The sequence below is a fragment of the Colletotrichum orchidophilum genome (genome assembly GCF_001831195.1).
Source record: "Colletotrichum orchidophilum strain IMI 309357 chromosome Unknown Scaffold_127.1, whole genome shotgun sequence".
In the NCBI taxonomy this organism is placed as follows: Eukaryota; Fungi; Ascomycota; class Sordariomycetes; order Glomerellales; family Glomerellaceae; genus Colletotrichum; species Colletotrichum orchidophilum.
The window spans coordinates 67,706-93,379 of record NW_019173083.1 but is presented as its reverse complement, the minus strand read 5'-3'; the positions used below and the strand labels follow the sequence as shown (position 1 = coordinate 93,379).

General features: G+C 50.8%; 11 protein-coding genes across 11 annotated transcripts; 6 read left to right on the top strand and 5 right to left on the bottom strand.

The window, feature by feature from the left end:
• Window positions 1–1,215: 1,215 nt before the first annotated feature.
• CORC01_11567 (uncharacterized protein) lies at window positions 1,216–2,778 on the bottom strand (the record flags this gene model as incomplete). The annotated part of the gene is made up of 1 exon (XM_022623190.1): window positions 1,216–2,778. One exon carries the CDS (start codon window positions 2,776–2,778, stop codon window positions 1,216–1,218), a length of 1,563 nt encoding a protein of 520 aa, XP_022470321.1.
• Window positions 2,779–5,021: 2,243 nt separating this feature from the next.
• On the top strand, window positions 5,022–7,317 carry CORC01_11566 (nonselective cation channel; the record flags this gene model as incomplete). The annotated part of the gene is made up of 4 exons (XM_022623189.1): window positions 5,022–5,230; window positions 5,298–5,326; window positions 5,378–5,479; window positions 5,591–7,317. 4 exons carry the CDS (start codon window positions 5,022–5,024, stop codon window positions 7,315–7,317), a joined length of 2,067 nt encoding a protein of 688 aa, XP_022470320.1.
• Window positions 7,318–8,666: 1,349 nt separating this feature from the next.
• CORC01_11565 (pectinesterase) lies at window positions 8,667–9,713 on the top strand (the record flags this gene model as incomplete). Its single annotated transcript, XM_022623188.1, has 1 exon — window positions 8,667–9,713. The coding sequence occupies one exon, from the start codon at window positions 8,667–8,669 to the stop codon at window positions 9,711–9,713; it is 1,047 nt and encodes a 348-aa protein (XP_022470319.1).
• Window positions 9,714–11,449: 1,736 nt separating this feature from the next.
• Window positions 11,450–11,761, top strand: CORC01_11564 (uncharacterized protein; the record flags this gene model as incomplete). The annotated part of the gene is made up of 2 exons (XM_022623187.1): window positions 11,450–11,510; window positions 11,568–11,761. The coding sequence occupies 2 exons, from the start codon at window positions 11,450–11,452 to the stop codon at window positions 11,759–11,761; spliced, it is 255 nt and encodes an 84-aa protein (XP_022470318.1).
• An 898-nt stretch (window positions 11,762–12,659) lies between these two features.
• Window positions 12,660–13,103, top strand: CORC01_11563 (uncharacterized protein; the record flags this gene model as incomplete). Its single annotated transcript, XM_022623186.1, has 1 exon — window positions 12,660–13,103. One exon carries the CDS (start codon window positions 12,660–12,662, stop codon window positions 13,101–13,103), a length of 444 nt encoding a protein of 147 aa, XP_022470317.1.
• A 746-nt stretch (window positions 13,104–13,849) lies between these two features.
• CORC01_11562 (uncharacterized protein) lies at window positions 13,850–15,644 on the bottom strand (the record flags this gene model as incomplete). Its single annotated transcript, XM_022623185.1, has 6 exons — window positions 13,850–14,351; window positions 14,445–14,729; window positions 14,787–14,895; window positions 14,963–15,146; window positions 15,201–15,237; window positions 15,298–15,644. The coding sequence occupies 6 exons, from the start codon at window positions 15,642–15,644 to the stop codon at window positions 13,850–13,852; spliced, it is 1,464 nt and encodes a 487-aa protein (XP_022470316.1).
• Window positions 15,645–16,506: 862 nt separating this feature from the next.
• Window positions 16,507–18,576, top strand: CORC01_11561 (uncharacterized protein; the record flags this gene model as incomplete). The annotated part of the gene is made up of 3 exons (XM_022623184.1): window positions 16,507–16,520; window positions 16,573–16,977; window positions 18,510–18,576. The coding sequence occupies 3 exons, from the start codon at window positions 16,507–16,509 to the stop codon at window positions 18,574–18,576; spliced, it is 486 nt and encodes a 161-aa protein (XP_022470315.1).
• A 1,381-nt stretch (window positions 18,577–19,957) lies between these two features.
• On the bottom strand, window positions 19,958–20,539 carry CORC01_11560 (uncharacterized protein; the record flags this gene model as incomplete). Its single annotated transcript, XM_022623183.1, has 1 exon — window positions 19,958–20,539. One exon carries the CDS (start codon window positions 20,537–20,539, stop codon window positions 19,958–19,960), a length of 582 nt encoding a protein of 193 aa, XP_022470314.1.
• Window positions 20,540–20,646: 107 nt separating this feature from the next.
• On the top strand, window positions 20,647–20,907 carry CORC01_11559 (uncharacterized protein; the record flags this gene model as incomplete). Its single annotated transcript, XM_022623182.1, has 1 exon — window positions 20,647–20,907. The coding sequence occupies one exon, from the start codon at window positions 20,647–20,649 to the stop codon at window positions 20,905–20,907; it is 261 nt and encodes an 86-aa protein (XP_022470313.1).
• A 156-nt stretch (window positions 20,908–21,063) lies between these two features.
• On the bottom strand, window positions 21,064–23,540 carry CORC01_11558 (uncharacterized protein; the record flags this gene model as incomplete). The annotated part of the gene is made up of 7 exons (XM_022623181.1): window positions 21,064–21,547; window positions 21,599–21,748; window positions 21,823–22,000; window positions 22,059–22,248; window positions 22,338–22,404; window positions 22,461–23,312; window positions 23,386–23,540. 7 exons carry the CDS (start codon window positions 23,538–23,540, stop codon window positions 21,064–21,066), a joined length of 2,076 nt encoding a protein of 691 aa, XP_022470312.1.
• A 694-nt stretch (window positions 23,541–24,234) lies between these two features.
• Window positions 24,235–25,437, bottom strand: CORC01_11557 (acyl-CoA dehydrogenase domain-containing protein; the record flags this gene model as incomplete). Its single annotated transcript, XM_022623180.1, has 1 exon — window positions 24,235–25,437. One exon carries the CDS (start codon window positions 25,435–25,437, stop codon window positions 24,235–24,237), a length of 1,203 nt encoding a protein of 400 aa, XP_022470311.1.
• Between the last annotated feature and the right edge of the window lie 237 nt (window positions 25,438–25,674).

The window sequence follows — 25,674 nt, the reverse complement described above, 5'->3', positions numbered from 1 at the left end:
TTGCCAGGTCAACCACCATGGTCTTGTTTTCGGCAACTGGGGCGAGCGCCGATTCTGAACACTGCCCTCTTGAAGGCTTGGGAGTTTTCGTTTAGCACTTGAACGAAAGACCCGCCTCTGCCCGTCTACATACTTATGCAAGATGAAGGCACTGTTGATGCAAGTACAACTACCTCAATTCTCGATAGTCCTTCACTCGGTAAGTAGGCTTACTGCCGCGGCTTCTTCGACAAGAACCTGAATCAACGCCGAGTCGAAGTCATCGATGCTGGCACCTCCTCAAATATGCTTATGCTCAATTTGGGCCGTTGTATTCTGCTAGTTTCATCGTGAACAGGTCAGAATCTATTGGAGGAGTATCAAGAGGAGCGATGCGGTGTTTCGTCTTGACTTCAAATGTGTTTGCCCACTTAGGCAGGTGGACATCACCGTCAGCTCTAACAGCATCCGTGAGATTCATCAAGGAAGTCGGATTAATCAACCGGGCACATTAAGACTTCTGCGTGAGGTATGTTCACCCGCATCACGATCAAATATGGTTTTGAAACTTGTCATCCGCAGAGAAGCCTGTTTTCGTTCAGGCTGGGTGATCACCATGACCCGAAATCCGCTTGGGCCCAGTGTCGAGATGCGTTAGGTCTATTCAAAGCAACGCGCAACGGAATTTTGATCACACGCCAGTGAAGTCAAGCTGGTATCATCGCACAAACTTTTGAAGCCAGGCCACCTCAGGAAGCATGAAATTTACCTGACGTAATGTTTTGTAGGCGCAGATGCTGTAAATGGATGTCTCAAGACATAACCTTCTAAGATTTAAATCGACTCCTGGACCAGACTTCCGAGGCCGGTGATTCAAGTTCATGTCCGAAAAGAAGTGCGGTAAAAGAACGAAAAGTAGTAGTTTTCTTAGCCTGAAGAGAGCTCAACTTTTGAATTTTTGTGCACATAGACAGGGCTCAACTCACATGAAGAGTAAGGTGTCAGGTGCCTGACAAAGCCAGATTCGAATGCTGCCAACTATCTGTACCTACCTCGAGATGCCTTCGTCAAATGACTCTCTGCTAAGTTCCTAATTTGGGTACCAACGCGCCCTGACATAAGGTGTGAGATGTGTTCGGGAACGGTGATGCATAATACACAAGAGGAGAGTTCTGGGGTAACTGACGCGTTGAAATTGACAATTACACTGCTGTTGGAGATGTACGCGCAGCAAGTCTACGTGAAGAACCGAAACTTGGGTGACCTTTCGCCGTCGTGCAGCTCTGACGTGTCCACATCCTGGGCTTGAAGATTGACTCCCTGGGCCTTGTTCCTTCGCCGATTCTCCATCTTCATCCAGCCGCCCAGAATCAACGCCGATGTAATTGCGAGAACATTGCAGCAGCAAGTGACAATGAGCGTGGGGATGTACTTGGGCGCATATTCGGTCCTGAATGTTGCCGCTGACAAGATTCCAGCAAAGTTGCCAAGGCCAACTAGCAAACCAGTGGTGGCAGCGCGGCTGTTTTCGTTCAAGTTATTGTTATTATGCCATGACTGGACTAGACATGAAGGTGTGTACGCGCCCGCGGCCATGAGAAAGCAGGCAAAGTACGCTAAGCCCCGATTCTCCAGGACATCGATCGCGATGAGGATAATCATACCGACGAGCGAGGTCGTCAAAGCACTGACGATGTGGAAAGTCCGCTCGTGGAAGTAGTCGGACGACTTGGCTGTCGCAAGGAGAATCAAGAAACCAACGGCGTTGGGAGCCACGGTCCAGAGATTCGTCTTGATGACGCTGTATCCGAGGCGCTGTACAATTTGCGGCAAGAAATTGGACGTGGTGGCGAAGGCGACGGGGTAGTTGAAGGCGATGAGCAGCCACATGACGAACTTCCAATCCTTCCACAGAGTGAAGCACTCTTTCCAGTCAAACTTTGAGTCCACCTTGTTGGAGCCATCGCGAAGGGTCCTGGCTAAAGCCGCAGCCTTCTCTCTGTCGTTGAGAAACCAGGCGGTCGCCGGAGAGGCGGGCAGCCACCAAAAGGCTGCAACCCCGACGAGAACGGTCAGGACACCCTCGATCAGCATGAGCCATTGCCAGCCCTGGAGCCGGGTCCCCTCGATCTGAAAGACACCGTAGGAGATGAGGCCGCTGAAAGCCGCGGCTAGGAGGGCACTGCCGAAGAAAATGGCGACGCGGAAGCCGAGCTCGGACCGTTTGTAGAATAAGGTGAAGTAGAAGACGACGCCGGCGAAGAACCCGGCTTCGCATGCGCCAAGAAGCAGACGGAGTACAAGGATGCCGGCAAAGTTCTTGCTCGCGATCTGGACGGTTGCGATGCCGCCCCAAATTACCATCAACGAAGGCAAGACCCACCTTGCTGAGAACTTCTTTGTGAGGAGGTTGAGAGGTAGGTCCAGGGTTCCAAAGGGGATGTAAAAGAGCAGAATGAGCAAGCTGTACTCGTTTCCTTTGAAGTTCAGGTCTTGCTCGAATCCGTCGGTCTTAGCGTTACCCAAGTTGGAGCGGTCGACGGCATTGAAGAAGTACATCAGAGATAGATACGGCAACAAGTAGAAGTCGAGCTTCCTCACTGTGATAAGTAGGTGAGCCACAACTCGGAAGGTGGAGATATTTGGCTGGAGCTTACCATATGATCGTTCTCCCTCCGGATCAACGACAATACTGGCGCCATTCTCGGGAACTTGCAATGAAGAGGCCTCGACATCATCAGATGATCCGTGTTTAAGGTCCTCGTCTGACTTGGATCCTGTCTTGTCTTCAGTGGCCATTGTATTTGTCATTGAAGACGAGCCTTGACAACTGAATACTTCTGATCATAAATATAGTCCTGAAGTATGATGTTGCTCCTGCCGAGTCCTCCAGTTATGTTCTTCACAATGAGCAAACAACAGCGTTGAGGATACGTTGCGAAGGCCTTGATATAAGATACGCCAACCATCTTCACCCACTCTTGCACCGAAAATGGGGGTGATTATGCATCATGCAGCAGCTTACTGGGGGCACCCTTTTGATTGGAGTAACCATCGGCGAAAGTTGCATGGAGGTCATTTCTTATCTTGAACATCATACTCCTTATCATACCCGTAATTCCTGTAGGCTAGTCAACATCAGCATCATTGGTCAGTAGGCCCTACTGCAACCCGAGGGATCATTACTACATCGACTATCTTATACCATGATTGCTGATCGACCGCTTATCGCGTCTTCCAGTATTAATTAGTCATCGAAATCCGTTGGGATGTCAATCGCGACAGTTTGCTCCACGGTGAGCCGCAATATTAGAGTAGAAAATGTTGAAGGATCAAAAGATGGCGCATTTTCATCTTTAAGATCAAATGCCATCTGAAAATAACCTGACCTGAGGGTGAAGTTCGATCCGACTATTCTGCCCGGGGAGGGGGGGTTAAACCCTTTAACTAAACGTAGACTGATGAAATCTGTCTTCTGTTCTTTTAATAAACATTCCGTTCAACGGGTGAAGACTGAACTTTTAGTACATAGAGTGTATGCAATCGAGTGTCGCCGCTCTCCCGCCTTGTATAGCTCACATTTCTATCAGGTCCAAAACATGAACACGAAGGCTTTGTTATTTCAATCTGGCTGCAAAGAGTAACGTGAGATGTTGTTTGATGGTTCAAAGAAACTTCTTCCAGTCAAAACTCGCCAGACAGCTTCATTCTCCAACAATAGAGAGAGTCCAGCTCGAATGGCACGATAAACGCTGTCTCCGTATCTTCAGGAAGGGCGAGTCGACTATTCTATCTAGGCACAGGCTAACATGATGGCCACAGCTTGAAAAAGCCGTGGGCATAACCCAGCCTCACGACCACACATGACGAGATAAGAAATACTGTAGCCTTCAACGTTGACGCGTTGCAGCCATCAACTTCTACGTTCCACTCTTCTTATTCCCACATTAGCTTGTCAACTTCTTGGCAGTTCGAAACTCCCACTGAAGCCTTCGTCGGAGCTGTCCCACGCAGACAGATTCGTAAGTACATGTATTATGGAGGTTGATTGTGAGCACCTTGCGAAACCGACTTCTGCCCAGTATCCACTATATCGCGGACTGGGAACAGGGTTTCGGTACATCACCTCCGCTTTCACTTTCATCGTCAAATCAGCAGCATTTAAGGGTTTACCCTACCAGGCCACGCTCCATATTTGCTGAATCCCCACGGGATCTCAAAAATCACCGGTTCAATAACCAGGCGATCACGGAAGGGTGGCCGAGTTGGTTATGGCGCCAGGTTAAGGTCAGCTTAACATCTGTTTCCTGGTGGGGCAACCCGCGCGAGTTCGAGTCTCGTCCCTTTCAAATACTTTTGATCTCAACCCCCGAGGCATAGTTGATTACGTTTTTGGCGATGTCAACTTGCGTTTTGAGTTGCATGCGGGCCAGAAACTCATTCTGGGCATTATGATGTTGTGCCGGTGGTCTATAGCTCAAGAAGCAAGTGAAGTGTTGATCAACCATCTATGTCATCCGTACATGGCTTGCTGGAAAGGTTGTCGAAATGCCGTGAGTGAGACATCTGATTTTCATCTTATCCGGGTCATCTGAGCTTAAAAGCGCCTCACCTCGGTGAATAAATTTAAAGTTGTCGGTCAACCAGAAATGCCGCGGTGCTATCCCATTTACGTCAGGCGGCACGAGCGTGGCAGTGCAAGCCGCCGATCGGATCGCGTTAGTGTTAGGACAGATCGAGTCAGGGGACCTGGTGTAGATAAACCCCTCACTGGGGAGGCAGCCCGAGCGCATAGATGCATGTGACATACTTACATCTCTTTGTCATTTGGAAAAAGTTGACAACATGCAGACTACCGACCTTTGACATTGCAGCTTGAGACCAACGCGGGGAGTTGCATAGGCTTGGATTTGTGGGTGGCTGGGCAGCGACAGGAAACATAACGAAGAGGGTGTCCCGGACGGCGTTAGTGTAACGGACTGCAGACAGCGAACCACGGAAAGCAAGACGTTTTCTCGATCATCAGAACTCCCCAACGTCAGATGGAAGAAGGAGAGGGCCCCCGGACCCCGGATTTGATTGACTGGGCTCGACCGCTGTCACCATGGGGTGATGGAGATTCGGTAACGCGTGTCGTGAACGCCAACGATGTGCCCGATTTGGAGGCAGAGCAACATGTCTCTGTCAGCGCCACCGCCAGCGTGAGCGTGAGCACCGAGGTGCCGCCATCCGTGTATTTTACGATACATCGGTAAGTTTACCACTTCTTGCTGCCCTCATATCGGAACACCCGTAGCTAATGGAGAGCCCCTTGATAGAATCAGGCGACTTGTATTAGCAAGCATAGGTACGAGTCGCCATTGTTGCAAATGCCGACATTTACTTACTGTAATCCCAGATGACCCCTACACCCTGGATCAGCTCCGCGAGCCTAGGATGAACTCATTAGTCGTTCGACCTCTTGTAGATCGCCTATACGACCCTGACGATCCAACTGTCGGTAGGACTATCCGCAAAACCCTAACTGACTGAAGACGATTAAGCTGACCCCAAAAAGTATACTGCCTGCTCGCCAATCGGATTCAGTTTCTCAGACAACACACCAGTACAGCCCATCATACTGTGAATGTCGCCCGCGCAACCCTTTGCGAACTCGTCGCAAGCCGAGTGCTGCGCCGATACCATGAGGACCACCCGGGTCAAATAGGTCTTCTAATCCTGGCGCACATTCTTGTCGAGGGATTCGACCCATTCCAAGGCGCCCCCGAGGAAGTGGAAAGCGAATGCCGGCAAGCCCAGTGGCCTATTCAGCGCCGCGACGGCCATGAAAGAAAACTCACGACGTTGGAGCTGGCCATCATCTCTGAGAGCAAGCTCTTCTTGAGCTCTTCAGCCTGCCAGAGACTCGTTGACGCGGTTTGGCAGGGGGTTGTCACTTATACCCCGCTGTCGTTCGTCGATATCCTTCCGGACCATTACGAGTATGCCTCGGTCTCGCTATACGAGCCACACAGGGCCCCGTTACTCGATGATCGACGGCTCATTGTGCCGTGGATCCGGCAGGTGACTGAGTTGTTCCAGTTCATCACTCTTGTCATTCTATATCTCCTGACAATGGTGTACCGGAGTAGCGCCACGGTGAGTGGATGGGAATGTCTGTTTGCCGTATACACGGCCGGATGGACTCTCAACGAGTTTGCGGCGATCATCGAGCACGGTTGGGCAGTTCACTCTCAGACTCTATGGTCATTTCTCGACATCACGTTCAGCTTCATTTTCAGCTGCTATGTCTTTGCTCGGGTATACGACGTCTTGGCATACAGCGGGGTCATCGCGGACGGCTACGGGGTGCATATTTTATGCCTGGCAGCTCCCGTGCTTCTCACCCGCGTGGCCTTTACTATCATGCCAGACAATATCGTCTTCATCGCCATACATGCCATGATGAAGGACTTCACCCGTCTGACCTTTATCTCCATATGGTGCTTCATGGGCTTCTTCCTATCCTTGCAATGGCTGATAGGAAGCAACGAAACGGCCATCAGCGCAAGCGGTAACAAGCCTGCTTTGAATTGGTACGACACCTGCAAGTGGCTCATCTGGACGTGGTTCGGCTTGGATGGCACCGGAATTGACCGCTCAGATGAGTTCCACCCCATCCTAGGGCCAGCTCTTATGATTGCATTTGCGTTTCTTGGCAATATTCTCTTCCTCACAATCTTGGTGGCGCTCTTGAGCAATACCTTTTCAAAGCTCATCGCAGACGCCCCGGCCGAGATCCAATTTCGACGGGCCGTACTCACCTTTGCCGGCGTAAAGAGCGATTCTATCTTTGCCTACCCACCGCCATTCAATCTGATGGCGATTGCGATCCTCCTCCCACTCAAATCTGTTCTGAGCCCCCGATCTTTCCACGATCTCAACGTGTCCGTCATCCGGTTGTTGAACGCGCCAGCACTACTCATCATCAGCGCTCTAGAGCGTCGCCGGCTAGCTCACCCCCGCCGCGCACGATCACAGTCTCTGCTCAACTGGAGCTTCAGTGGGTTCAACCCGCACGGAGACATTCAGGCCGTGTTCAAGGTGGAGCCGCCGCCGGGAGTGGAGCGAGAGCTGGAGGAGCTGGATAACCTGAGCGATGTCGGCTTCGCGGAGAGTGAACTCGGCTCCCGCGTGTCGTGGGACGTGAACAGGTCGAGGTCAAGGCGGAGAATGGCAAGGAGAAGGCGGCCTGGAAGAATGGTGTCGCCGATCAGCGTGGTATTTCCATTGCCGAGCGTTCAGAGGGCCGGGACGAACGAGTTTGAGCCGTTGTCCGGATCGCCGGTGAGGGTGTAGTTCCCGTCAAGTGGTGACTTACGGGCACTAGGAAGATTGACGTGGCTTAGTGAATGGGGAGATCGGGCGCCAGCGGAGAATTAGTTGCATGCTACGCGCTAGCTTGTTTGGCCATAGCCTCAAAACAATCACTGCAAACCTAATGATCCATTCAAAGAATGAATTGTGGCTGTGGAACGGTCAAGCGCCTACGGATAGAGTTCCTCTCAAATGACTGCTTCTCACAGAGTTTGAAGCTGAAAATTGGCATGTCTTTGATGGTTAGGGTTCAGGCAATCATCAGTCAATCAACACGAGTGATAAATAAATACCCGACTGGAAGCATAGCCCGGGTCGTTTATTTTCAGGGGCTGGCACCATAAATTACTAGCAAACTCAAAGGCCCTGAATACTGTAATCGAATAAACTCCACGTCGATCTGTTTGCGCAAATTGAGGGGAGTTTCAGATCAATAGTATCCATCAGCTGCCGGTTTGTCCGCCAAGGCATTTGTGGTCAATGATGATGGTGCTATCCCCAAAAGAGTTAGGAAACTTGGCCATTACTTGGTAGCCAATCAAATAGACTTTGCAGCGTTCAAATGGCAAAAACCTTCCTTGGAGGCTTGAAATGTACGTCTGTGAGGTCGGCTGCACAGCGATGCTGTTCTGGCTTAGTCTCAATAGCTCCCCCAGCAAACTATACGAGGGGTAGAAAGAGAAGAAGTAAAAAAAAACCCGATGTCTCGTGATGCTCAACGTGTTGCAAGTTGCTGTTCATTGTCAAAGCCTCGAAGCGTGGTGGTGATTCTCAAGAAACGTGGCGCAACACTGAATCAATCACCCGTGGACGTCCACCAATGAAGAAATGACTCTGCAGCTTGGCCACCTCCTTGAGGCTTGACTCGCGATCCCCTCACATTAAGTTGACCAAGAGCCGCCGCGAGGCCACAGAGGAAAGGAAACTAAACAAGCGTGCTTGGGCAACACCCTGACAGGCGGGGAACTCCATTGGAGGAATATGCGACCCCAAGTCTCCGTCTTGCACTCCGGTCTGCATGCAAGCCCTTCCCTGCACCAAGTGCTGGGGTCCCGCCGCTGTAATTGGATGCGACCATTGTCGCAGGCTCTCGGGTGACTGCAATCGACTGGAATGAAATCACGAGCCGACAAGGTTAATGGGAAGACAATCATACCAGGGGAGAGAGATACCAGGGGAGGTAGACCTGACCCAGAGCTGCGGTGTTGGGTTTCTCAGAAGTATCCGAACGTGGTGATTAAATACACGGCGACCATTCCCTACATTTCGAAATGACTGGTACCTTTACCATCCTATTCAGTCCCTACCTTGCTTCTATACACTCATTCACCATGGTTGCGTTTCTTCCATTCCTTTCATTCGCTGTGCTGGCTGTCGCATCTCCAGCCAAGCTTTCAGTCGAAGTTGGCATCGATGATAAAAACTGCGATGGCAAGTTCGCCAGAACTAGCCCTTCACCCAATGCCATAGTCGTCGACGCTTCCGGCAAGCAACCTAACAGCTATCCCACGCTCGGCGGCGCCGTCGCCGCCCTACAGAACATCACCGACGACCAGAGCATCTTCATCATGCCCGGCACCTACACCGAGCAGGTCCGTGTCCCCAACTTCCGCGGCAATCTCATCATCCAGGGCTACACCTGCGACTCGCGCGACTACGTCGGCAACAAGGCCACCCTGACCAACAACATCTCCCGCACCTCGCCCAACATCACCAACAACGACCAGACCGCCACCCTCCGCCTCTGGGGAGATAACATCAAGGTATATAACCTCAACGTTGCAAACACTTTCGGCCAGGCCAGAAAGAACGGCATGGCCCTCGCCGTCAGCGCACAGAAGACAAACATCGGCTTCTACGGCTGCCTCATCAGCGGATACCAGGACACCCTCTTAGCCAACGAGGGAAGACAGATCTACACAAAGACCGGCCTCATCGGCGCCGTCGACTTCCTTTTTAGCCAGCGCGGCATTGTTTTGTTCCAGATGTGCGACATCACTACCATCGGACCCGGCTTCATCACTGCCAACGGCCGCGACGCCGCCAACAACACCTCCTTCTTCCTGATTAACAAGGCCAATGTCACCGGCACCAACGGCACTGCTACCTCCTACCTCGGCCGACCCTGGAGACCCTACTCCCGCGTCGTTTTTCAGAACAGCGAGTTGAGCGACGTTATTGCGCCCCTTGGCTGGTCTACCTGGGACGACGTGCAAAGCACGGCTAATGTCTACTTCAAGGAGTACAACAATTCCGGTCCCGGCGCGAATGGTACCAGAGCTAGCTTTAGTTCCAAGCTCGATAAGCCTATCCAGGCTGAAACCCTTTTGGGTGAGGATTTCAAGAAGGAGTGGTGGGTTGACGAGTCGTACTTGTAAAACAATCTTTTTAGCGTAGTCTGTAAGAAATGCGGCAGTTCTATCTGCTTCCAAACCATGACGCCAGTGGCGGAGTTCTCTACCCAACCCGAATTTATATTTATCCTACTTAGTCCCTCATCATCGCTTGATCCGTGAATTTTCCATAGTGATACATACACGATTCAGTCTTCGAGGTGTCGAACGCTACACGACTGTGCTTGGCAAGTCTAGCACTCCCCAGCTCATTACCGTGCAGACTAATCCTAGACAGTTAGTCTGGTTGAGTCGCTTGAATGGAACCGACAGAATGCATGTATTGTTACCGGCCGAAGGCTCACATGCACACAGGTAACATTGTACGGATTGTGTCCGCACTGCCCAAATTCAGAAAGGTATAGGTCGCCGACTTATGATTATATACGTATAAATACATGTGAGCAACAAAAGGCATTAGGCTATAGGGCTTAATTGGTTCTCAATTTTTGCCCGTATCGGCCGCCTACATTACACATACGGTCGTTTTGATTGTAGCCTCGAGGGAACCTGGCCATGCAGCTTCCATCCTCTAAGACCTTAGACGTACTGCCGAGAAGCTGACGGTATCAAACCCGAAATTGCTCACTGAAAGCTTAATGCAATTGACGTTTTGTGCAATTTAAATTGACTTAATCAAGCAGAACCATGATGAGATTAGGCACCAGCCAAGCCCAAAATCTTCACGTCAGTCCGCTTCGCTCTCGTGGCAAAGATCGGCACATGCAAATGGTTTCGTTCCCCAAATCTCAGCCGACTGGACTGATGACCGCTTTCCAGATAGGGAAATTCTGAATGAAGAAGTCCCTCCGATGACCCATCGCTGAGGCCCTGCAAAGCTAAATGCACATAGGGTCTCCGCACGTGTTGTGGGTCAATGTAAGCATATTGTGGAAAGATATGAGCCGTGATCCGAAGGACCCTGTGTAATTCGACGTTTATCAGATGAGCTGTGTCGACGGCTTTATTTTGGGTTTCTTCTGGAGGAGCTGCTGTCGGTTCCAAGAGGCTGATGATAACTTGAGATTTAGCTTCTCGTATGTCGCTGGATGTACATGTATGTGTATGATCAGGTGTCTGCCTGGTGACTGTAAGTCGTCAAGCTCATGATGAAGGTCAGACTCTATAATGCCAAGATTATCACGGAACCTCGTAATGGCCCACCGGGAAGGATCGTATTCAAAGGCCCTGGCAGGTTTGAATCTTTCCGGTCAGATCATATTGCTTTTCTCTTGTATTCGCACTATATGTAGAAGTGACCGTTTCAGATAGCCGATGTAGGCGCCGTTTACTCTTAAGGGTGGACAAACAAACAAACGAATGAACGGGGCCTAATCTCTAGCCAGGCTAATCGGCATGCGGGGCGGCTTCATGCCGCAACCGGACACTCGCCCCGAAGGACCAGCAGAGATCAGTTGGAAGAAGCTCATTAAGTTTGCTTAGTTACTTATTATCTGGGGTTCGTTGATGCCGTTCCTGGCTCTCTCGTCACCAACGACCATTACAGCGAAAGCTCATTCGAGGGCGGCAGAATGTCGACGAGAGGAACCATGCTTATCCGCAACGCCAGAAACACTGTTCTCATGGTGCCGAATGAAGTGGATTACCCAAAATAAAGCAGACAATCGCGAGTCCAAATTTTTCAGTGTCAGTCATTGGATAGCAATCAACTGAAACTGATAGCGTCAAGTAACAGCACAGGGCTTTTCTTCGTATGCTTCATGACCACCTTCTACCTACTTTACGTTGTCCGCGCACCTGGCGTACGATCCAAAAAAATCAGTAACCATGCCCGTCACTACTAATCTTGTGAAAATGTGCTGATGTATCAATGGGTAGTCAGATGGATCTTGCTAGGCTTTGTACAATCCATTGTCCTATTCATCTGTGGTAACCGTGAGGGATTAGACTTGACAGGCAAGCAACGGTTTTTATTTCTGTGGGCTGGTCAAATCTTGACTTGGTTTTTTCTCATATTGCGGTCGTTGCAAGATTCAAGCTCGGAACTAGACGACTCCCTCAAGAAAAGCTGACTGAGATTTTGCAAAGCCTCCATGATTATCAACTTAGTCAGGTCATGTTCGAGCATCAAAATTGACCGAGGCGAGTTCAATTTTTTGACAAATGATAATACTGCCAGGGATCACAGATCAGAGCCTGATGAAATTATAAGCATAACGTGGCACTTTCAACCATTTGCGTTTTCGGGCAGATCCGATCATGTTCAACGCATTTTCAAATGCAAATCGAGTAAATCTCGCGGAGCAGGTGGGTCAAATATACATGTATTGTCTTGATAGTCCCTGGGCTCTGAAATCAGAGCTCACATTTTCAAAAGAACTTCTGTGGTGTTACTAGGAGGAATCCACGTCTTAATGACTGTCATCATAGTGTTGTGCGGCAAATCAGCTGTCTGCCACGGCCGGTGTAGTGCCCAATTCGACTTCGAATCGGGTCTTTCACACAAAACGCTGATAGACGGCAGCAACCGATTATGGTTCGGCGGGGAAATATAGATCATCTGCTGAATTCGGTTAACTGGACCTTTGGCCGTCTTACAGGACTATCTGCTAAGCATGCTAGATTTTTCCGTTACTATCTGAAAGTGTGGGACTTACAAGGCGCGACCCAAGACATGTTCACGAGAAGGATCGTCCAGATGTTGATTTTGTGAGCTAATATGCCATAGAGGGAACTTTGGTAAACCTTTGGAATGATGAAAAACGCTTCAAAAGCGCTGGCAAAGTCCCCGAGTTGACGATTTTCCAGCTCAGACAGACATATACCAAGTGATATCCCTTGTATCCTTCCGACTATCCCACACCGGCGCTTCGAAATGCCTTATCTTTCTATTATAGCCTCTCCTCTGAGTAGCGCCATCGCTCAACCGGTGGCTAGCGATGCCACAGCTCTGGGGTTCGTGAGGTGGGCATGAGCCCAGTCTCGCCCCTCACTGCTCGCACGGAGTGCTCGACTCCCTCGACTGTCATTGAGCAGATCGGCACCAGCAAGGAGGTAACCGTATACGCCACTAGCGGTGGCCTCACAGCTCTGTACGTGTGCAGACGCGTCAACGGACGCGAATGCTACAATCTTGCCGGTGCCATCGCCGCAGCTGTTGCAAGTCTCTTCCTGATCCTGCAGAGATCTGACACCATCCCAGCTCGTGATGGTAGCGCTGAGTCCCTCGTCGACTTCCTCACCCGGGAGCTGGTCGCCGATGGCTCGACCTTCGAGTCCATCACCGGCGCCACCCCCCACCTCCTCCCCCGCTACGACTCTGGCACGCGTATCCCTCAGTCCGTGGCCAGCGTCCACGGTCTCAACTTCCTCAACACCACTCTGAAACCGGACGTCTACGACTTCGGCGACTGAGAGGGCCACATTTTCCTGCCCCATGACGAGGAGCAGGAGCCCATCGCTAAGCGCATGGAGAAGCGTTCTTCTGCCCCTGGCTTCAAGGTCGCCTACACCACCCGTCTCCAGTCCAAGCTCACTCGCGCCCATCAGACTGAGATTTCTCGGTGTCTTGCCACCTACTGGAACACTCGTGCCAACTGATGCAACTTGCCCGATCTCATTGGCTTTGTCGAGACTGGACAAGCTGCCACCTTTTGCTATCGCATTATCCCCGAGACCGTTAACTTTGGTCTCAATCATGAGTCTGTTGATATTTGCGGTGGCATGGCTGGCTTCTTGTAAGAGAAACCAGCTTGTTTCCTGTTCTACGGCACCTGCTGCGGGAGATACATGTTTCAACGGAGGGTTCATCACTCAAATAACATGTGCCCTTGGCCTTGAAGATTATCGGTTAGCATCAGGATTCAGGCACTGTTGTTGATAAAGCAAAACCAATCTCTACTTATATCCCATTCCGCTGTAAAAAAAAGATTTTCATTCTTCGACAACATCTGTAGACTAGGTTTTATTCTCAGGCTTTGGACAAGTGTTAACGGAAAGGAAGTTGATCATTAAGAGACCAGCTCTCATCGCTACTGAGTGATGGAAAAGAATCTATGTACAGCTCGCCAAGAATGGTGTATACATGTGTGACGGACACTTCCAATACATACAATACAAAATTACAATAATACTTAAGTACGCCGCTTTCTAACCTTGGCTCAGTGCTGTGGGAACGTCTGTTCAACCACCACTCCGCAAGGATAGTGGTTTTTTCCAGGCGAACTGCCAGCGACGTTCATCAATGTGTTCCAAAGACTAGTGCAGACCGGGAGCGAGAAGAAACCAGGCGTCCGTATGCCCCCCGTCCACATGAGCTGATCAACGCCTCCCGCACTGTCGTCTAGGGAGATGTTGAAGCCATTGCGGTTCCCGTTGTTCAAGTATCCACTGTATGCGCTGATGACGATATCTTCGAGCGTGACGCCACCCCAATTCTTTCCGTCGAGCACGTCATGGGTGGCACCCGCCATCACCTGGAAGGGCGGTTCTGAGTCGGGCAGACGCGGCGTGTCACTTTGCACGTCAACCCGATATGTTCCGATAGTCAGTACGTAAAACTGATTATTATTCCAGCATACGCCAGCCTTCTCATGTGTTTCCTGGGTCATGTAAGGGTCGAGGGTGTTGGGCATGGTACTAGAACACGCATCGCCGGTTTTCCTGCAGGTCGAGGTCTATTAGCCACTTGCCCTGAGCAGAATCTCTGAAACCGAGAGATCCAGAAAGGATAGTTGTTCGACCACATAGACTTACAATACGAATGGCGTGTAAGCCGCAGGTGCCACTTGCCAGGCAATAGGAATCATCTGCCCAAACATGATGGTCTCAACCACTTTCACCATGCCGGAGAGATTGATATCGACGGGCAGCATGTTCATCATGCCACCTCTAATGAAAGACTCAAGCATGCCTATGGTATTACTGTTTGACCCTGAGAATATCTCAGATAAATAGTCTTCTTGTGTCTTCTTCCACACGTCAAATAAGGCGCCCATCGCGGAGGTCAAGTCGTTTTGCACGCTTGCGCTATCTTTCGCACTATTTCGGAAGGATTAGCCGACTCCCTCTCAGTCGATACAACAACAAAAGGCTTACGATTTCAAGTTGTCTTTGCCTAGAGCAAAAGAAGCGGATATGGCGCTGTTGAATGAGTCTTTGGCGAATCCGAAGGAGTTGCCAGCAAATATCGCAGCCTCTTTGATGACTGTTTAAGTTAGCTCAGCCCAGGTTGTCAAAGTAAGGAATAAAATTTCTAGTTTAGCGAGGCGTACCAATGTTCCATAGACCAGCCGATGCAACACCTATACCGAATGCCATCACATCCATTAAAGTCTTGACGAGCGTTGACTCGTCCTTTTTCTTTAGCTGAGGCGCAAAGGTAGATGTGAAATCTCCCATCGCGGCAGATATGCTCAGCTGAGCATCTTGTAGCGCCTCATGGTATTTTTGGTACACCTTATCCAGCATTAGCTTGTTTGCCCAACCCTGTCCGTTGATGTGCTTGCTTACGTCGTGTAATCTTGAGAAGGAGTTGAGCAACAGAAAGCTGTGCAAGAATTTGATGTTAGACCATGACAACTTCAAATCGAGTTGCAACAAAACGTACCCTGCTGGATGCTTTGTGTCAGCGCACTGGACTGTTGTCGAGCATGGCGTGTTGGCGGTATCTTGGCAATCCCATCCCTCAGGTCCGCCGTAAAAGTCGCTGATGAAAGCTGGAAACTTAAGCTGAGCCGAAGTTGTTCCTGGTTTGTAGGCTTGCCAAGCGGCAACAGCTTCTTTCCACGAGGTATTTGTGTCAGCCGATTCCCATCGGACATTAGCTAGAACCTTTGCATCGGTGATATTGGCGTCGGAACAGGTGACTTGCTCCCATTTGTCGGTACGCGTCCAAAAAGTGGTAGGAATGGCATGGGCGTTGGACGCCAGTAGGAGCCATGCAAAGCTACGCATTGTGTTGGGTGATGTAGTGGTAAATGTGGCGATGTTGCGGAACCAAAACTACATTTAGTCTATGCAGGTTCCTGGCGAGTCTAGATAGTTATCATCTTGCGAGCAACAGGAGTTGATTACACCGATCCCCAAGTGAATCCGCAGAACGGACTGACGAAGTCTGTTTCGTAACCAGCCAAGGCACTATAATATGCGCAGGCAGAATTTCATCCCACGTGTAAGGCGCAATGCATGGTATTGGCGTCGTTTGAGTAGATCAATGGGCTAGACAAGCCTGGGGAGGCCTTCAATATTCTTGAGAATGGACATTTAGTTATTTAAGGACCGGTGGGGCATTATTTTGATGGTGATTTGGGATAAACCAAGCTTTTAATATAACAGAGTTGTGCGCTCTACCCAGGAGGACGCGTGCACGGTTTCTGAACCGAGTCATTCTTCAAGCACGTGGCCCAGTAAGTGGTCAAAACCGCAAGTTTCTGGATAAACAGCAAATTTTCTGCCCTTTGCTGTGATTATGGTCCGGAGTGTCGGCATCGCTGGCGTCAACAGCCCTGCCGCCAACGTCCTTTGCTACTCAAGTAATATGTCTCTCCAGGCCCTTCAGCGCCACGAATAACCAGCTGCCACCCAAGGCTTTCCGAGATCTAAAATGTCATTAATGATTAGTCTCAGTTTTTGAATCCTCAATTACCTCCTAAGCTCTGTTTTTCTATTCAGCTTGCTGCATATATATGCTTGAAAGACCATAAATCTGATTTCAACGACTTTTCAACAAATAGTAAGGCGGTGGCTTCAAGAACTCGGAGCTTTTGCGCGTACCCAAGGTATTCTCAGGTGTAACAGCAAACAAGGGCAACACATAATGGCTCTCAAACAGTGAGTTTCTCGGTTCCCAGTTTTACGTATCGACTGAACTGATCGCAGCTAGGTTTACTCTTCTCCTTTTGTGCCTGTTTTACAGCCAAGTCACCTCAGTATCGGGATGCAACCAAGTACATTGCCAGGTTTCCGTGTGCGCCCCCAACGCGACTGAGGCATTCAACGTGGCCAGCCTTGGTCTTGTTGCAATTATGGGGCCCGACTGCGCTGGTTGGGAAATCAACTCGCCCGTGAGCGGAGGTCAAGGTCCATGTGCCAGCGGTCTCCAGAACTTCTCTGGTGCCTTTACTATCTGGCGTGCCTGGAACGCGATGGCTGGCGATTATTCGGCTAAGTTTGCTCAATGGGGAAACTTCCTGGGCGCTACTTGCACTGGAGGCAAAGAAGTCACCTGCGACCCGAAGACAGGCCAGTTTCCCAATCCTGTAAATGGAAAGTGTCAGACCGATCAATGGTATGTCTCACAGGCAAGGAAACGGTTGAGAGCACAAGGTTCAATCAAGCTAACGTATGAGAAGTGTGATCGACAGAAGTTGTTTGAAAAAGTAGTCTGCAAAATTCCATGCTTAGCAATCAGAGGCTTCTCTGGAGACATTCCCTGACCTCTTGGTTTGACCAGAACTTGAATTAAGCACAGTCCTTTCCCGGAAAGTCTAAGCAGGGTTAGCTCCTCAAGAGAGCACTGAGTCCCAATCTCGTCTTCCACAGCAAGCAGCAACTGGTCCCTATTAGTCTGGTCTCAACTGCTTGAGAGTATGGCTTGATACGTGGGTATTTATGTGGTACACGGCTTTCTTTTCCGTGATCCATGTCAAACAGAACGACATGATCAGGAAAAAATTCGGCGCAATGGTCAGCAGCTGCGTATCCAATTCAGCGCCAATGCTGTCGGGCTGCCCACGGTGGATTGCGTACATGTACCTTCGGACGGGGCCATAGTCAGCCGATGACATGAAAGCAATCAGAGCACCCGCGTGGCAATGAGTCTGAGTCCTGTGATCACTACATAAGTACGCAGTAAGCTCCCGTTCCATGTTCTGAAATTCATCAGCCTAAAAAAGTTTGCGTAACATGAGCGAATAAACGCGAACCGTGTTCGAGAAGCTCCAAGCACACCCCTCGTGGCTTTGAAAATCAAAAAAACATATGTTCCATACAGGTCTCGTGGCTTGGCGAGAAACTTCTCAAGCTCAAGAAAGGAAAGAAGTACACGTACTTGGATCTGTCGCTGTAAGAATGGTTGCCGAACTTACTTGAAGCTGAGACAAGATGTGGGCAGAGAGACCGTTTTCAGGCCTGTTAGGCAAGACTATGACATCCTCGCAAACACCATGTCGACTATCAATGGCGAATCCAGAGCGGTCTGTGATTGGTTTTGTTTTTCACAGCCACCATTGAGGCAACACTACGATGATTAGGCATAGTAGTGATCTCTAACTTTCGATGGTAATGGAGTTGGACGAAATCGCGAGAAACGCTTGCCAAGTTTCATGCTGTCTTGTGGGACGTAACCTTTGCATGTGTGTAAATGGTGTATCGTCGGAAAACCGCGGATCGCCGAACACGGAGACCCCGGCCCAGTACCCCACCCCAAACTCCCGGGCATACCAACTGCGTTACCTTAAATATCTTATACACTCAATACCGATATCATCTACCGAAGCAAAATTGAGCTTGACTCTCAAGAGGTCGGAGAATGATGGGTTTGACAACTTAGATGTATGTCAAATCTGACTTAGCTCTGGAAAGCACTGGAATTCTGGCAGGCGTCCGGACTATCTTTGCATGTGCAGGGCTTAAGGGCTGACACCCAAATATTATTCTATTATTCCCCATGGCTAAACCCTGTAACGTCATCATAGTTACCGGCGGTCCCGCCGGTTCACTTTTTGCAAACAACCTCTTCAATCATGTCGTTGATGTCGCCGTCTACGAACGAGACGCAGGAGAAGAAAAAAGGTTTCAGATTCGCTCACACGGCCTCAGCGAGACCGCCCTAACAGGTCTCAACATCTGCGTCAAGCCGTCCGACATTGCTGATATCAAAGTTTAGCCAGACATCCTCCACGGGTCTGACGGCCCCAAGCCTTGACAAATACGAGATTTCAGACATTACTTGACTTGACCCAACTTCCATCCTGCAGCGCTTCGAGTGCTATCAATCGAGTTATAATTCGAGACATCCTTGTTGCTCTCTTACAAGGACAGGGCATAAGCCGCTTTGGAAAGGCATTCGAGGGGTATGGAGTTGTCAAGGGAGAGGATATGCTAGAAAGTGGGAGGGTTCACTTCACTGACGGCGCTATGGACACTCGCAACGTTCTTGTCGGTGCAGGTGGCAGTGGATTAAGGGTGACAACTTCGAAAGCCTACAGCATCCTCTCTGCTAGGGTGAGTAATGAGACTCTTATCACTCTTATCAACAGATTAAAAAACAGGTCAGAGCTCGCAATATTGTATAAATTTGCAAGCATGCAATTATTCTCAGGGACGGTCCTTTGCCCGCAGACTGGACAAATAAAATTCCTCCCGCGCCTGACCAAAAGTCCACTTATAGTATGCGCAGGAGGTGTTTCCATGTTTTATGCATGTGCGGAAAATCCGGCCGACTACAGCGGCACAACGAGTTCCAAGATTCAATACCGATATTTAGCCACTTACTATTCCTGCCCGCCTCGAACGAGGCGGCCCAGAAAGCCGAGAACGGCGCCCGATAAAGGGCTGAGGATGCGGTCTACTACCGGGGTCTTTCCATCTCCAAAGAGAGAATGTCGACCGATGACTGGACCAAAGCGGAAGACCCCTGTAACGTATGTGACATGTCTGGATGTAACCAAAGACTGGGCACCAGAACAGTAACCGATAAAGCGTCTTTTTTCCATCGTCTATTACTGACAGGGTTGCACGGGAGTGATGTATTGAATGAAGTAATTGATATTGGTTCGAGATCAGCCACCAATGATTTCTCCCTTCATGCATAAAGTATTTCCCTTCTCGACAAGCAACCCATACCTCCTTTCACTCTCAACATCAACTGTTCGAAGTGTGTACTCGTCGCCGGCGTAGAGTGGCGACATGGCTCGATAGGTGACCTGACGTGCCTCCCTGCCATCCATTCCATATACATCTCTCCAATAGTCCAACATGTTGATCAGGTTCAAGGGTCCATGGACTACAACCTCGGGATGACGCTCAATATCCTTTGTCCAAGGCTCATTATAGTGAATCATGTGCCCGTTGAAAGTGAGAGCGGAAAATCTGAAAAGGCCAACGGGTGACCATCTATAGTGACGAACTATGCTTCCTTCTGAACTTATTTGGTCGGTGATGGTAGAAGGTCCGAAGGCAGGTGGTCTTTCACTACGCGGTGGTGCTGTTTTCACGGTAAGTGAGGCATCCACTTCAGGTCGGAAGATCCATGATCTGAGCACTTGTTAGCCTGGCTGTATGGCCTCCACTCGCACGAAGACTTGCCTTTGGTCTTTGACAACTAATCCGTCGCGACCCCAAAATTCCTTCTCTACATCTACCAGCACCATCTCATCTCCGCTTCTGCTCTTCTTGGGCGTCGCTCCAACAAGTCTCGTCCACTCTTCAACCATCTCGCCAGCCTTGAGCGAAGTTCCTTCAACAAACTGCATCTTCCCGCCAGCCCACATCCGCCGTGTGAACGGCGCCCCTGCGTTGAACGTCTTGTCCGTACCGTCCATTCCCAGCTCGCTCTCGACGCCCACCGGGGTGAAATACACAAGGTGGTAGCCAGGAGGCAGCGGCGTGCCTTGAGCGGGCGCTTCTGAGGAGATGTCGATGCCCGGATGCAGTTCTTTCCGGTTAAGGGTTAAACTGAGACGTTGGAGTTGGTTGGAGTCGAGCAATTGCTTGCGGACGACATCCTTGCCGGCGAATGTGTCAAGAAGCCTGGAGGCTGCGTCCGTTGCATTGGTGGTGATAGATCGTCGGGTGCGAGCGGTGCAGCGACAGAAAGCCGGCCGTGTTTGACGAGCTAGGGATGCCATTGTGGGGGAACAAGCTGTTAGTGTCCGACGGAGAGGCGTGTACGGAATTTTGAGGCCAGTGGGCTTTTGGAGGTTATGGTCGTTTGAAGGTCCGGTGTTATCAACATATGCCACTTGTCGAGATTGCTCAGGCTAAGGATTCATCAAGCCGGCACCAGAAGGGACCTCAGGATGTCAAGGCCGACGCATTGGCTGACCATGAGAACCGTAATCTCTCGATGTCGCCGCATGAGGAATGGTCTGAGCAGGGCGTCGATCTTCGAGGTGTGTGGGGCAGCCGAGCCGCCCGGCTATATGCTTTCGGCTTCTTCGAATCCACGGGGAAGAAGCCGGGCAGCCACTGTGCTCGGCACAGGAAGCCCAGATGATGCTAGGCGAGAATGAACCTTTTCCAACCACGGTGAATGATGTCAGGCTGTGAACCATCCCCTCTAGCCTACACTACATGCAGTGAAAGGCTTGCATGCTGCCATAGATTTGAGAAGTTTCAGATAACCGGCTTGGTGCTGAGTTATCTTCACTCTTCACAGGCACCGCTGGAGGAAATTGAGGCCCTCTACCTGCATTGGCCCATTGGCATACAGCTGGGGATCCAGAAACAGCCCGAGATCCTCGAGAGCATCCTCTCCGTCCCAGTTGGTGCGCATTAGACTGAAGTATTGATTTTCCATGGCGTCGGGCCTCGCTTGCTGGAGAGCACCTTGGAGTAGAGTTTGCGGAGGGCTCGTCCCTACGTCGTTGAAGGGACCGAGACGCGCGGTGGAGTTGGGGAGCGCGTTCGTCGGTACAGACTCGCCGCTATCGCCGTTGAGTCTTTTGGCAATAGATTCATCGAGGTACTGCAAGAATAGGTCCAATACATTGTTGTTGATACGCCAATACTTCTGGATCTCTTTGAGACCGAGAAGACACATCTGGGCTCTATGTTCGGCAAGTCGTCGACTGATACCCTCTGCGGACTTTATGTCGATTGCATGGATACAAAAAGCCGCGAACAGGCTGGTGAGTCTGGGAAGGTCAGTTGCCGCATCGAATGGTCCGTGGTGTTGGGGAGCTCACAGGTGCATCTGGCCATACTGCAACGTCTTTTGCGCAAGCATGTCTTCGGCTATGCGACTGATACGGCAGGCAGCGGCGAGAGCTACTCTTTTGTCTTCTTGATTCCTGTTCCGCAGCCATCCGTTTCGATGCACCAGAATACGGAGGTGGCTAAGGAGCACGCAAGCTTGAAGTCAGCCATTGATATGTCCAGTATAACGCTCGATAGACGGGCCTCAGCTTACTTGTAGGCAAGGTGGATCAAGCAGGTCAAGACCGAAGACTGCCCATCATCTGGACCTCTACGCATGTCTTCTGGTAGACCCTGCTTCCACTCCTCGAGCTGCTGCTTCAAATCACGGACTTCTGTCGGTGCTGGTGGGCCTCGACCGGGCGCGAAGTGGGTGTCCATGATTCTCCCAACTGCAGATCATTTAGTCAAGCAAGTTACCAACTGTTGGTAGGAGGTAAACAAACTCACGAAGACGAGCAATGTCGATCATCTTGATAGCGTAATATTTATGCTCTGATTTTGGTGCACCGAAACCAGTTGCTCGCTGTCCGTCAGCATCATCTTCTAGATCAGCTGCAGTAAGCGGCTCGATGTCACAATCCTCATCGCGGATCCGACAAGGTAGTCCTAGTGATACAGATGCTTGCCGCTCTCGGACCTATGAGATGTTAGCCACGAGTTATCCGATGCACACTATGGCCAGAGTAATTCCGGTGCACATTATCACTGCATTATCCAGGAACTTACGTAGATTGACCACCACACTCTTCGTCTCATCCGAGCGAAATGAGGATCCTTCGTGATGAATCGGGTTCTGTGCACAAGGTAAGTCGAGCCCTTACCAAAAGAACAGAGCACATCATGACTTACGAACGATGAAGGCCATGTGTTTGGGCAAGGGTTAAAACGGCCCCGAGCCAATACCTTACGTCTCTCCAATCTGTTGGTCCACCCCGCCAGAAGCTGCATAGAAAGAGTGACTGAATGAGAGTGAATTCATCCTTCTCCCAATTAGCATGGAACAAAACCCGCGCGCGAGAATATGTCAGGCTCTTGGCTTCGGATCGGTCTTTGAAACCCATGCCGAGAATTGTTGCGTCATCACAATACGTCGATCCGATGAAAAGCATGGCTTGCAGCAACAGCGGCGAGATATCCATCGTCACGAGGCGCCTCGCAATATCTGCGCGGTCAAGGATGGGAAAGCAGGGATGGAACCATGTGAAGTAAGCATGTAAAGCCGGAAGACAACTCTGCATGTCGGGGAAGCTGAGTGCTCCCTCATCCCGAAGATAACGCTCTGTTGCAGAGCTCAAGGTATTCGTGATGGCAGGCGAAGTAGCCAGATCTTGAGGTTGGGGCGTCTGCGGTACCGGAAAGGTGAGGCGACCCTTCAACACCCCATCGCCAGCAGTAATTTCACTTCCGGACCCAGATGCTCCAGGGACAAGCGTGATGAAGTTTGACTCTCCGAAGAATCGGCTGCTGCCCGTAGTTCCCGACGAGGAATGGCACGACGCCGGCGTCTCGGCGTGAAAGGGAGTCTGCGATATGCCGGAAGAGCCCGGAAGTCCATGCGACGGAGAGACAGTGCTCATAGAAGCAAGCGTCGCGGCGACATCAGCGGTGAGAGCGGACGACGCGGCTGGGGCAGCTACGGGCTCCGGAGTCGCCGATGCGGCCTCTTCCGTCGGCTTCTGCCTCTTGGATTTCCGTAGGTACCTGAGCCGAGGAAGATCATGTCAGTATTTGCCGACTCGGAGTCGTCGGTGTGGGGAAGACGGGAGAGACTCACCGGCCTCTCCGCGACGGAATGACTTCGCAAATCACCCGTGCCGTCTCGCAGTTCGAACATGGGTGGCGCTCAGTGACATTGCAGCGGATGCGTCGCGAGTTGCACTCCCTACACGCGTGCTTAGCGCGCGGTTTCTTGGGGCTTTCCGTCGGCATGACGAACACTTATATTTGGCATGCCAGTAACAAAGACTATGGAAGGACATAGCAAGTCTTTTGAAGGCGTAGCTCGAGGGTTGGAAACCACGGCGCGACTTGATGCTCGGTGGTGGTTCTGATACTGTGGACACCGACGGGAAGAGCATGTAATATCTTTGCGCGCCCAGCCTCTCCGTACAGTGCCGATCAAAAAGCACTGTCCTTTTAATGGCGAAGCTTTGATCTCTCGGCTTCTCGTTCCCTAGACTGACTCACCGAGCTAGCTGTTGTTACCGAAAGTCTCATCAGCTGACCGAACTCACCGAGACACCGGAGGATCGTTTCGTGGAATTTAGGCTTGACAACGCCGTCCAATACTGCAAGCTAAGTGCTTCGTATCCCAGAAGATCTAAAGAAATAAATCTTAATTTTCAGCTGTTTTAACTTATCTTACCGCTTCACTGAGCAGCAAGCTTTCCGAGATCAATAGAACGTTTACGTTTTGTTTCCCCAGAAATCGATCCGTGGGAAGGTGAGGTCTATATATGAGTGCACATCTAGTTAATACATGTATACATGCTTTTTGGGAAAGAGCAATGTCTCGTTGAGAGAAAACTGGGTTGAGCGATCTGCGTACTGAGTGAACTTGAAAGAAAAACACCTTCCATGCAGCTGACAACCACTCCCCCTGGGCTTCATTCTACACTCTGATCTAGTAACTGCGAGGCAATTGCAAAACCTTCTCGCTAATGTACGACAAGATCAGCTCGCGGGATACAGGCGCTATCCTTGGTACAAAGATCTCTCGGAGATACCTCTCGACATCGTACTCGGCCGCATAACCCATGCCTCCATGTGTAAGCACCGCACGCTCGCACGCCGTGAACGCCGCTTCCGCAGCCAGATACTTTGCGCTATTTGCCGCAACTCCAACTTGGTCTTGGCGGATGGACGAGTCCTCCTTGCTTGCATCATACAACCGAGCGGCGTGATATGTCGCCAGCTTCGCCGCCTCCAACTTCATGTAAGCGTCCGCCAGGGGATGCGCAATGGCTTGGTTCTGACCAATGGGCCTCTTAAAAACCACGCGCTCACGCGCGTACTCTGATGCCTTTGTAAGTGCTGCATACCCCAACCCGAGAGCCTCGCCGGCAAGAAGACATCGCTCGGCGTTCATCCCGTGGAGGATGATCTTGAAGCCCTGACCCTCTTCGCCGATGAGGGAGCTCGCGGGGATGTGGTAGTTGTCGAAGAATACTTCGTTGGCATCAACGGCGCGGCCGCCCATCTTCTTAATTTTGCGCATGTCCAGTCCTGCCTGTGACTTGTCAATGTCGATGCAGAAAAGCGACAGGCCCTCGCTCGGCTTCTTGCAGTCCTCGTACGCCTTGGTGCGCGCGAGAAGGATCATCTTGGATGCCACCTGCGCGCAGGTGATCCAGATCTTCTGACCAGTGACGAGGTACGATCCATCCGTCTGCTTCTTTGCCGTTGTCGCAAGTCGCAGAGTGTCGAGGCCAGAGTTGGGTTCCGTCACACCAAAGCACGTCCTCCACTCTCCGGAAATAATCTTGGGGATGATGCTCTCGAGTTGCTCCTGGGTTCCGAATTTTGCCAACGGCTGCGTCGCGTAGACATTGGCGTGGATGGACTGCGCGCCGGCCATGCCGGCTCCAGACTCGGTGATGGTCTGCATCATCATCGTCGCTTCGGAGATGCCCAAGCCGGAGCCGCCGAGCGACTCTGGCAAAGCAATGCCAAGCCATCCGTCCTTGGCGAGAGCCGCATGGAACTCTTTTGGGTCTTGCTCGTTCTGGTCGTGCTCTTGCCAGTAGGTGTTGGGAAACTCTGAGCAGACTTGGCTGACTGCTTCTCGAACGGTCAACTGATTTTCGGTGAACCCAGTCGTTTCCATAATAGGCCTTGATGATGAAGTTGAAAAAGATGCCCAACCATTTCTAGAAGTGACCATTGCCTGGCGAAGACATCCAGCGGTCCTGGTGGCTGGTCGCGCAATGCGCCAGAAGTTGAGAGACAAAGAGGTCGACATTGGACGCTGCTTGGCTGGAGTTATTCAAGTCGTTGAATTTCCTATTCCTAAGAAGAGCACAATCTGAAAGGATCAGCGCTTAAGCCATAAATATTGTCTGGT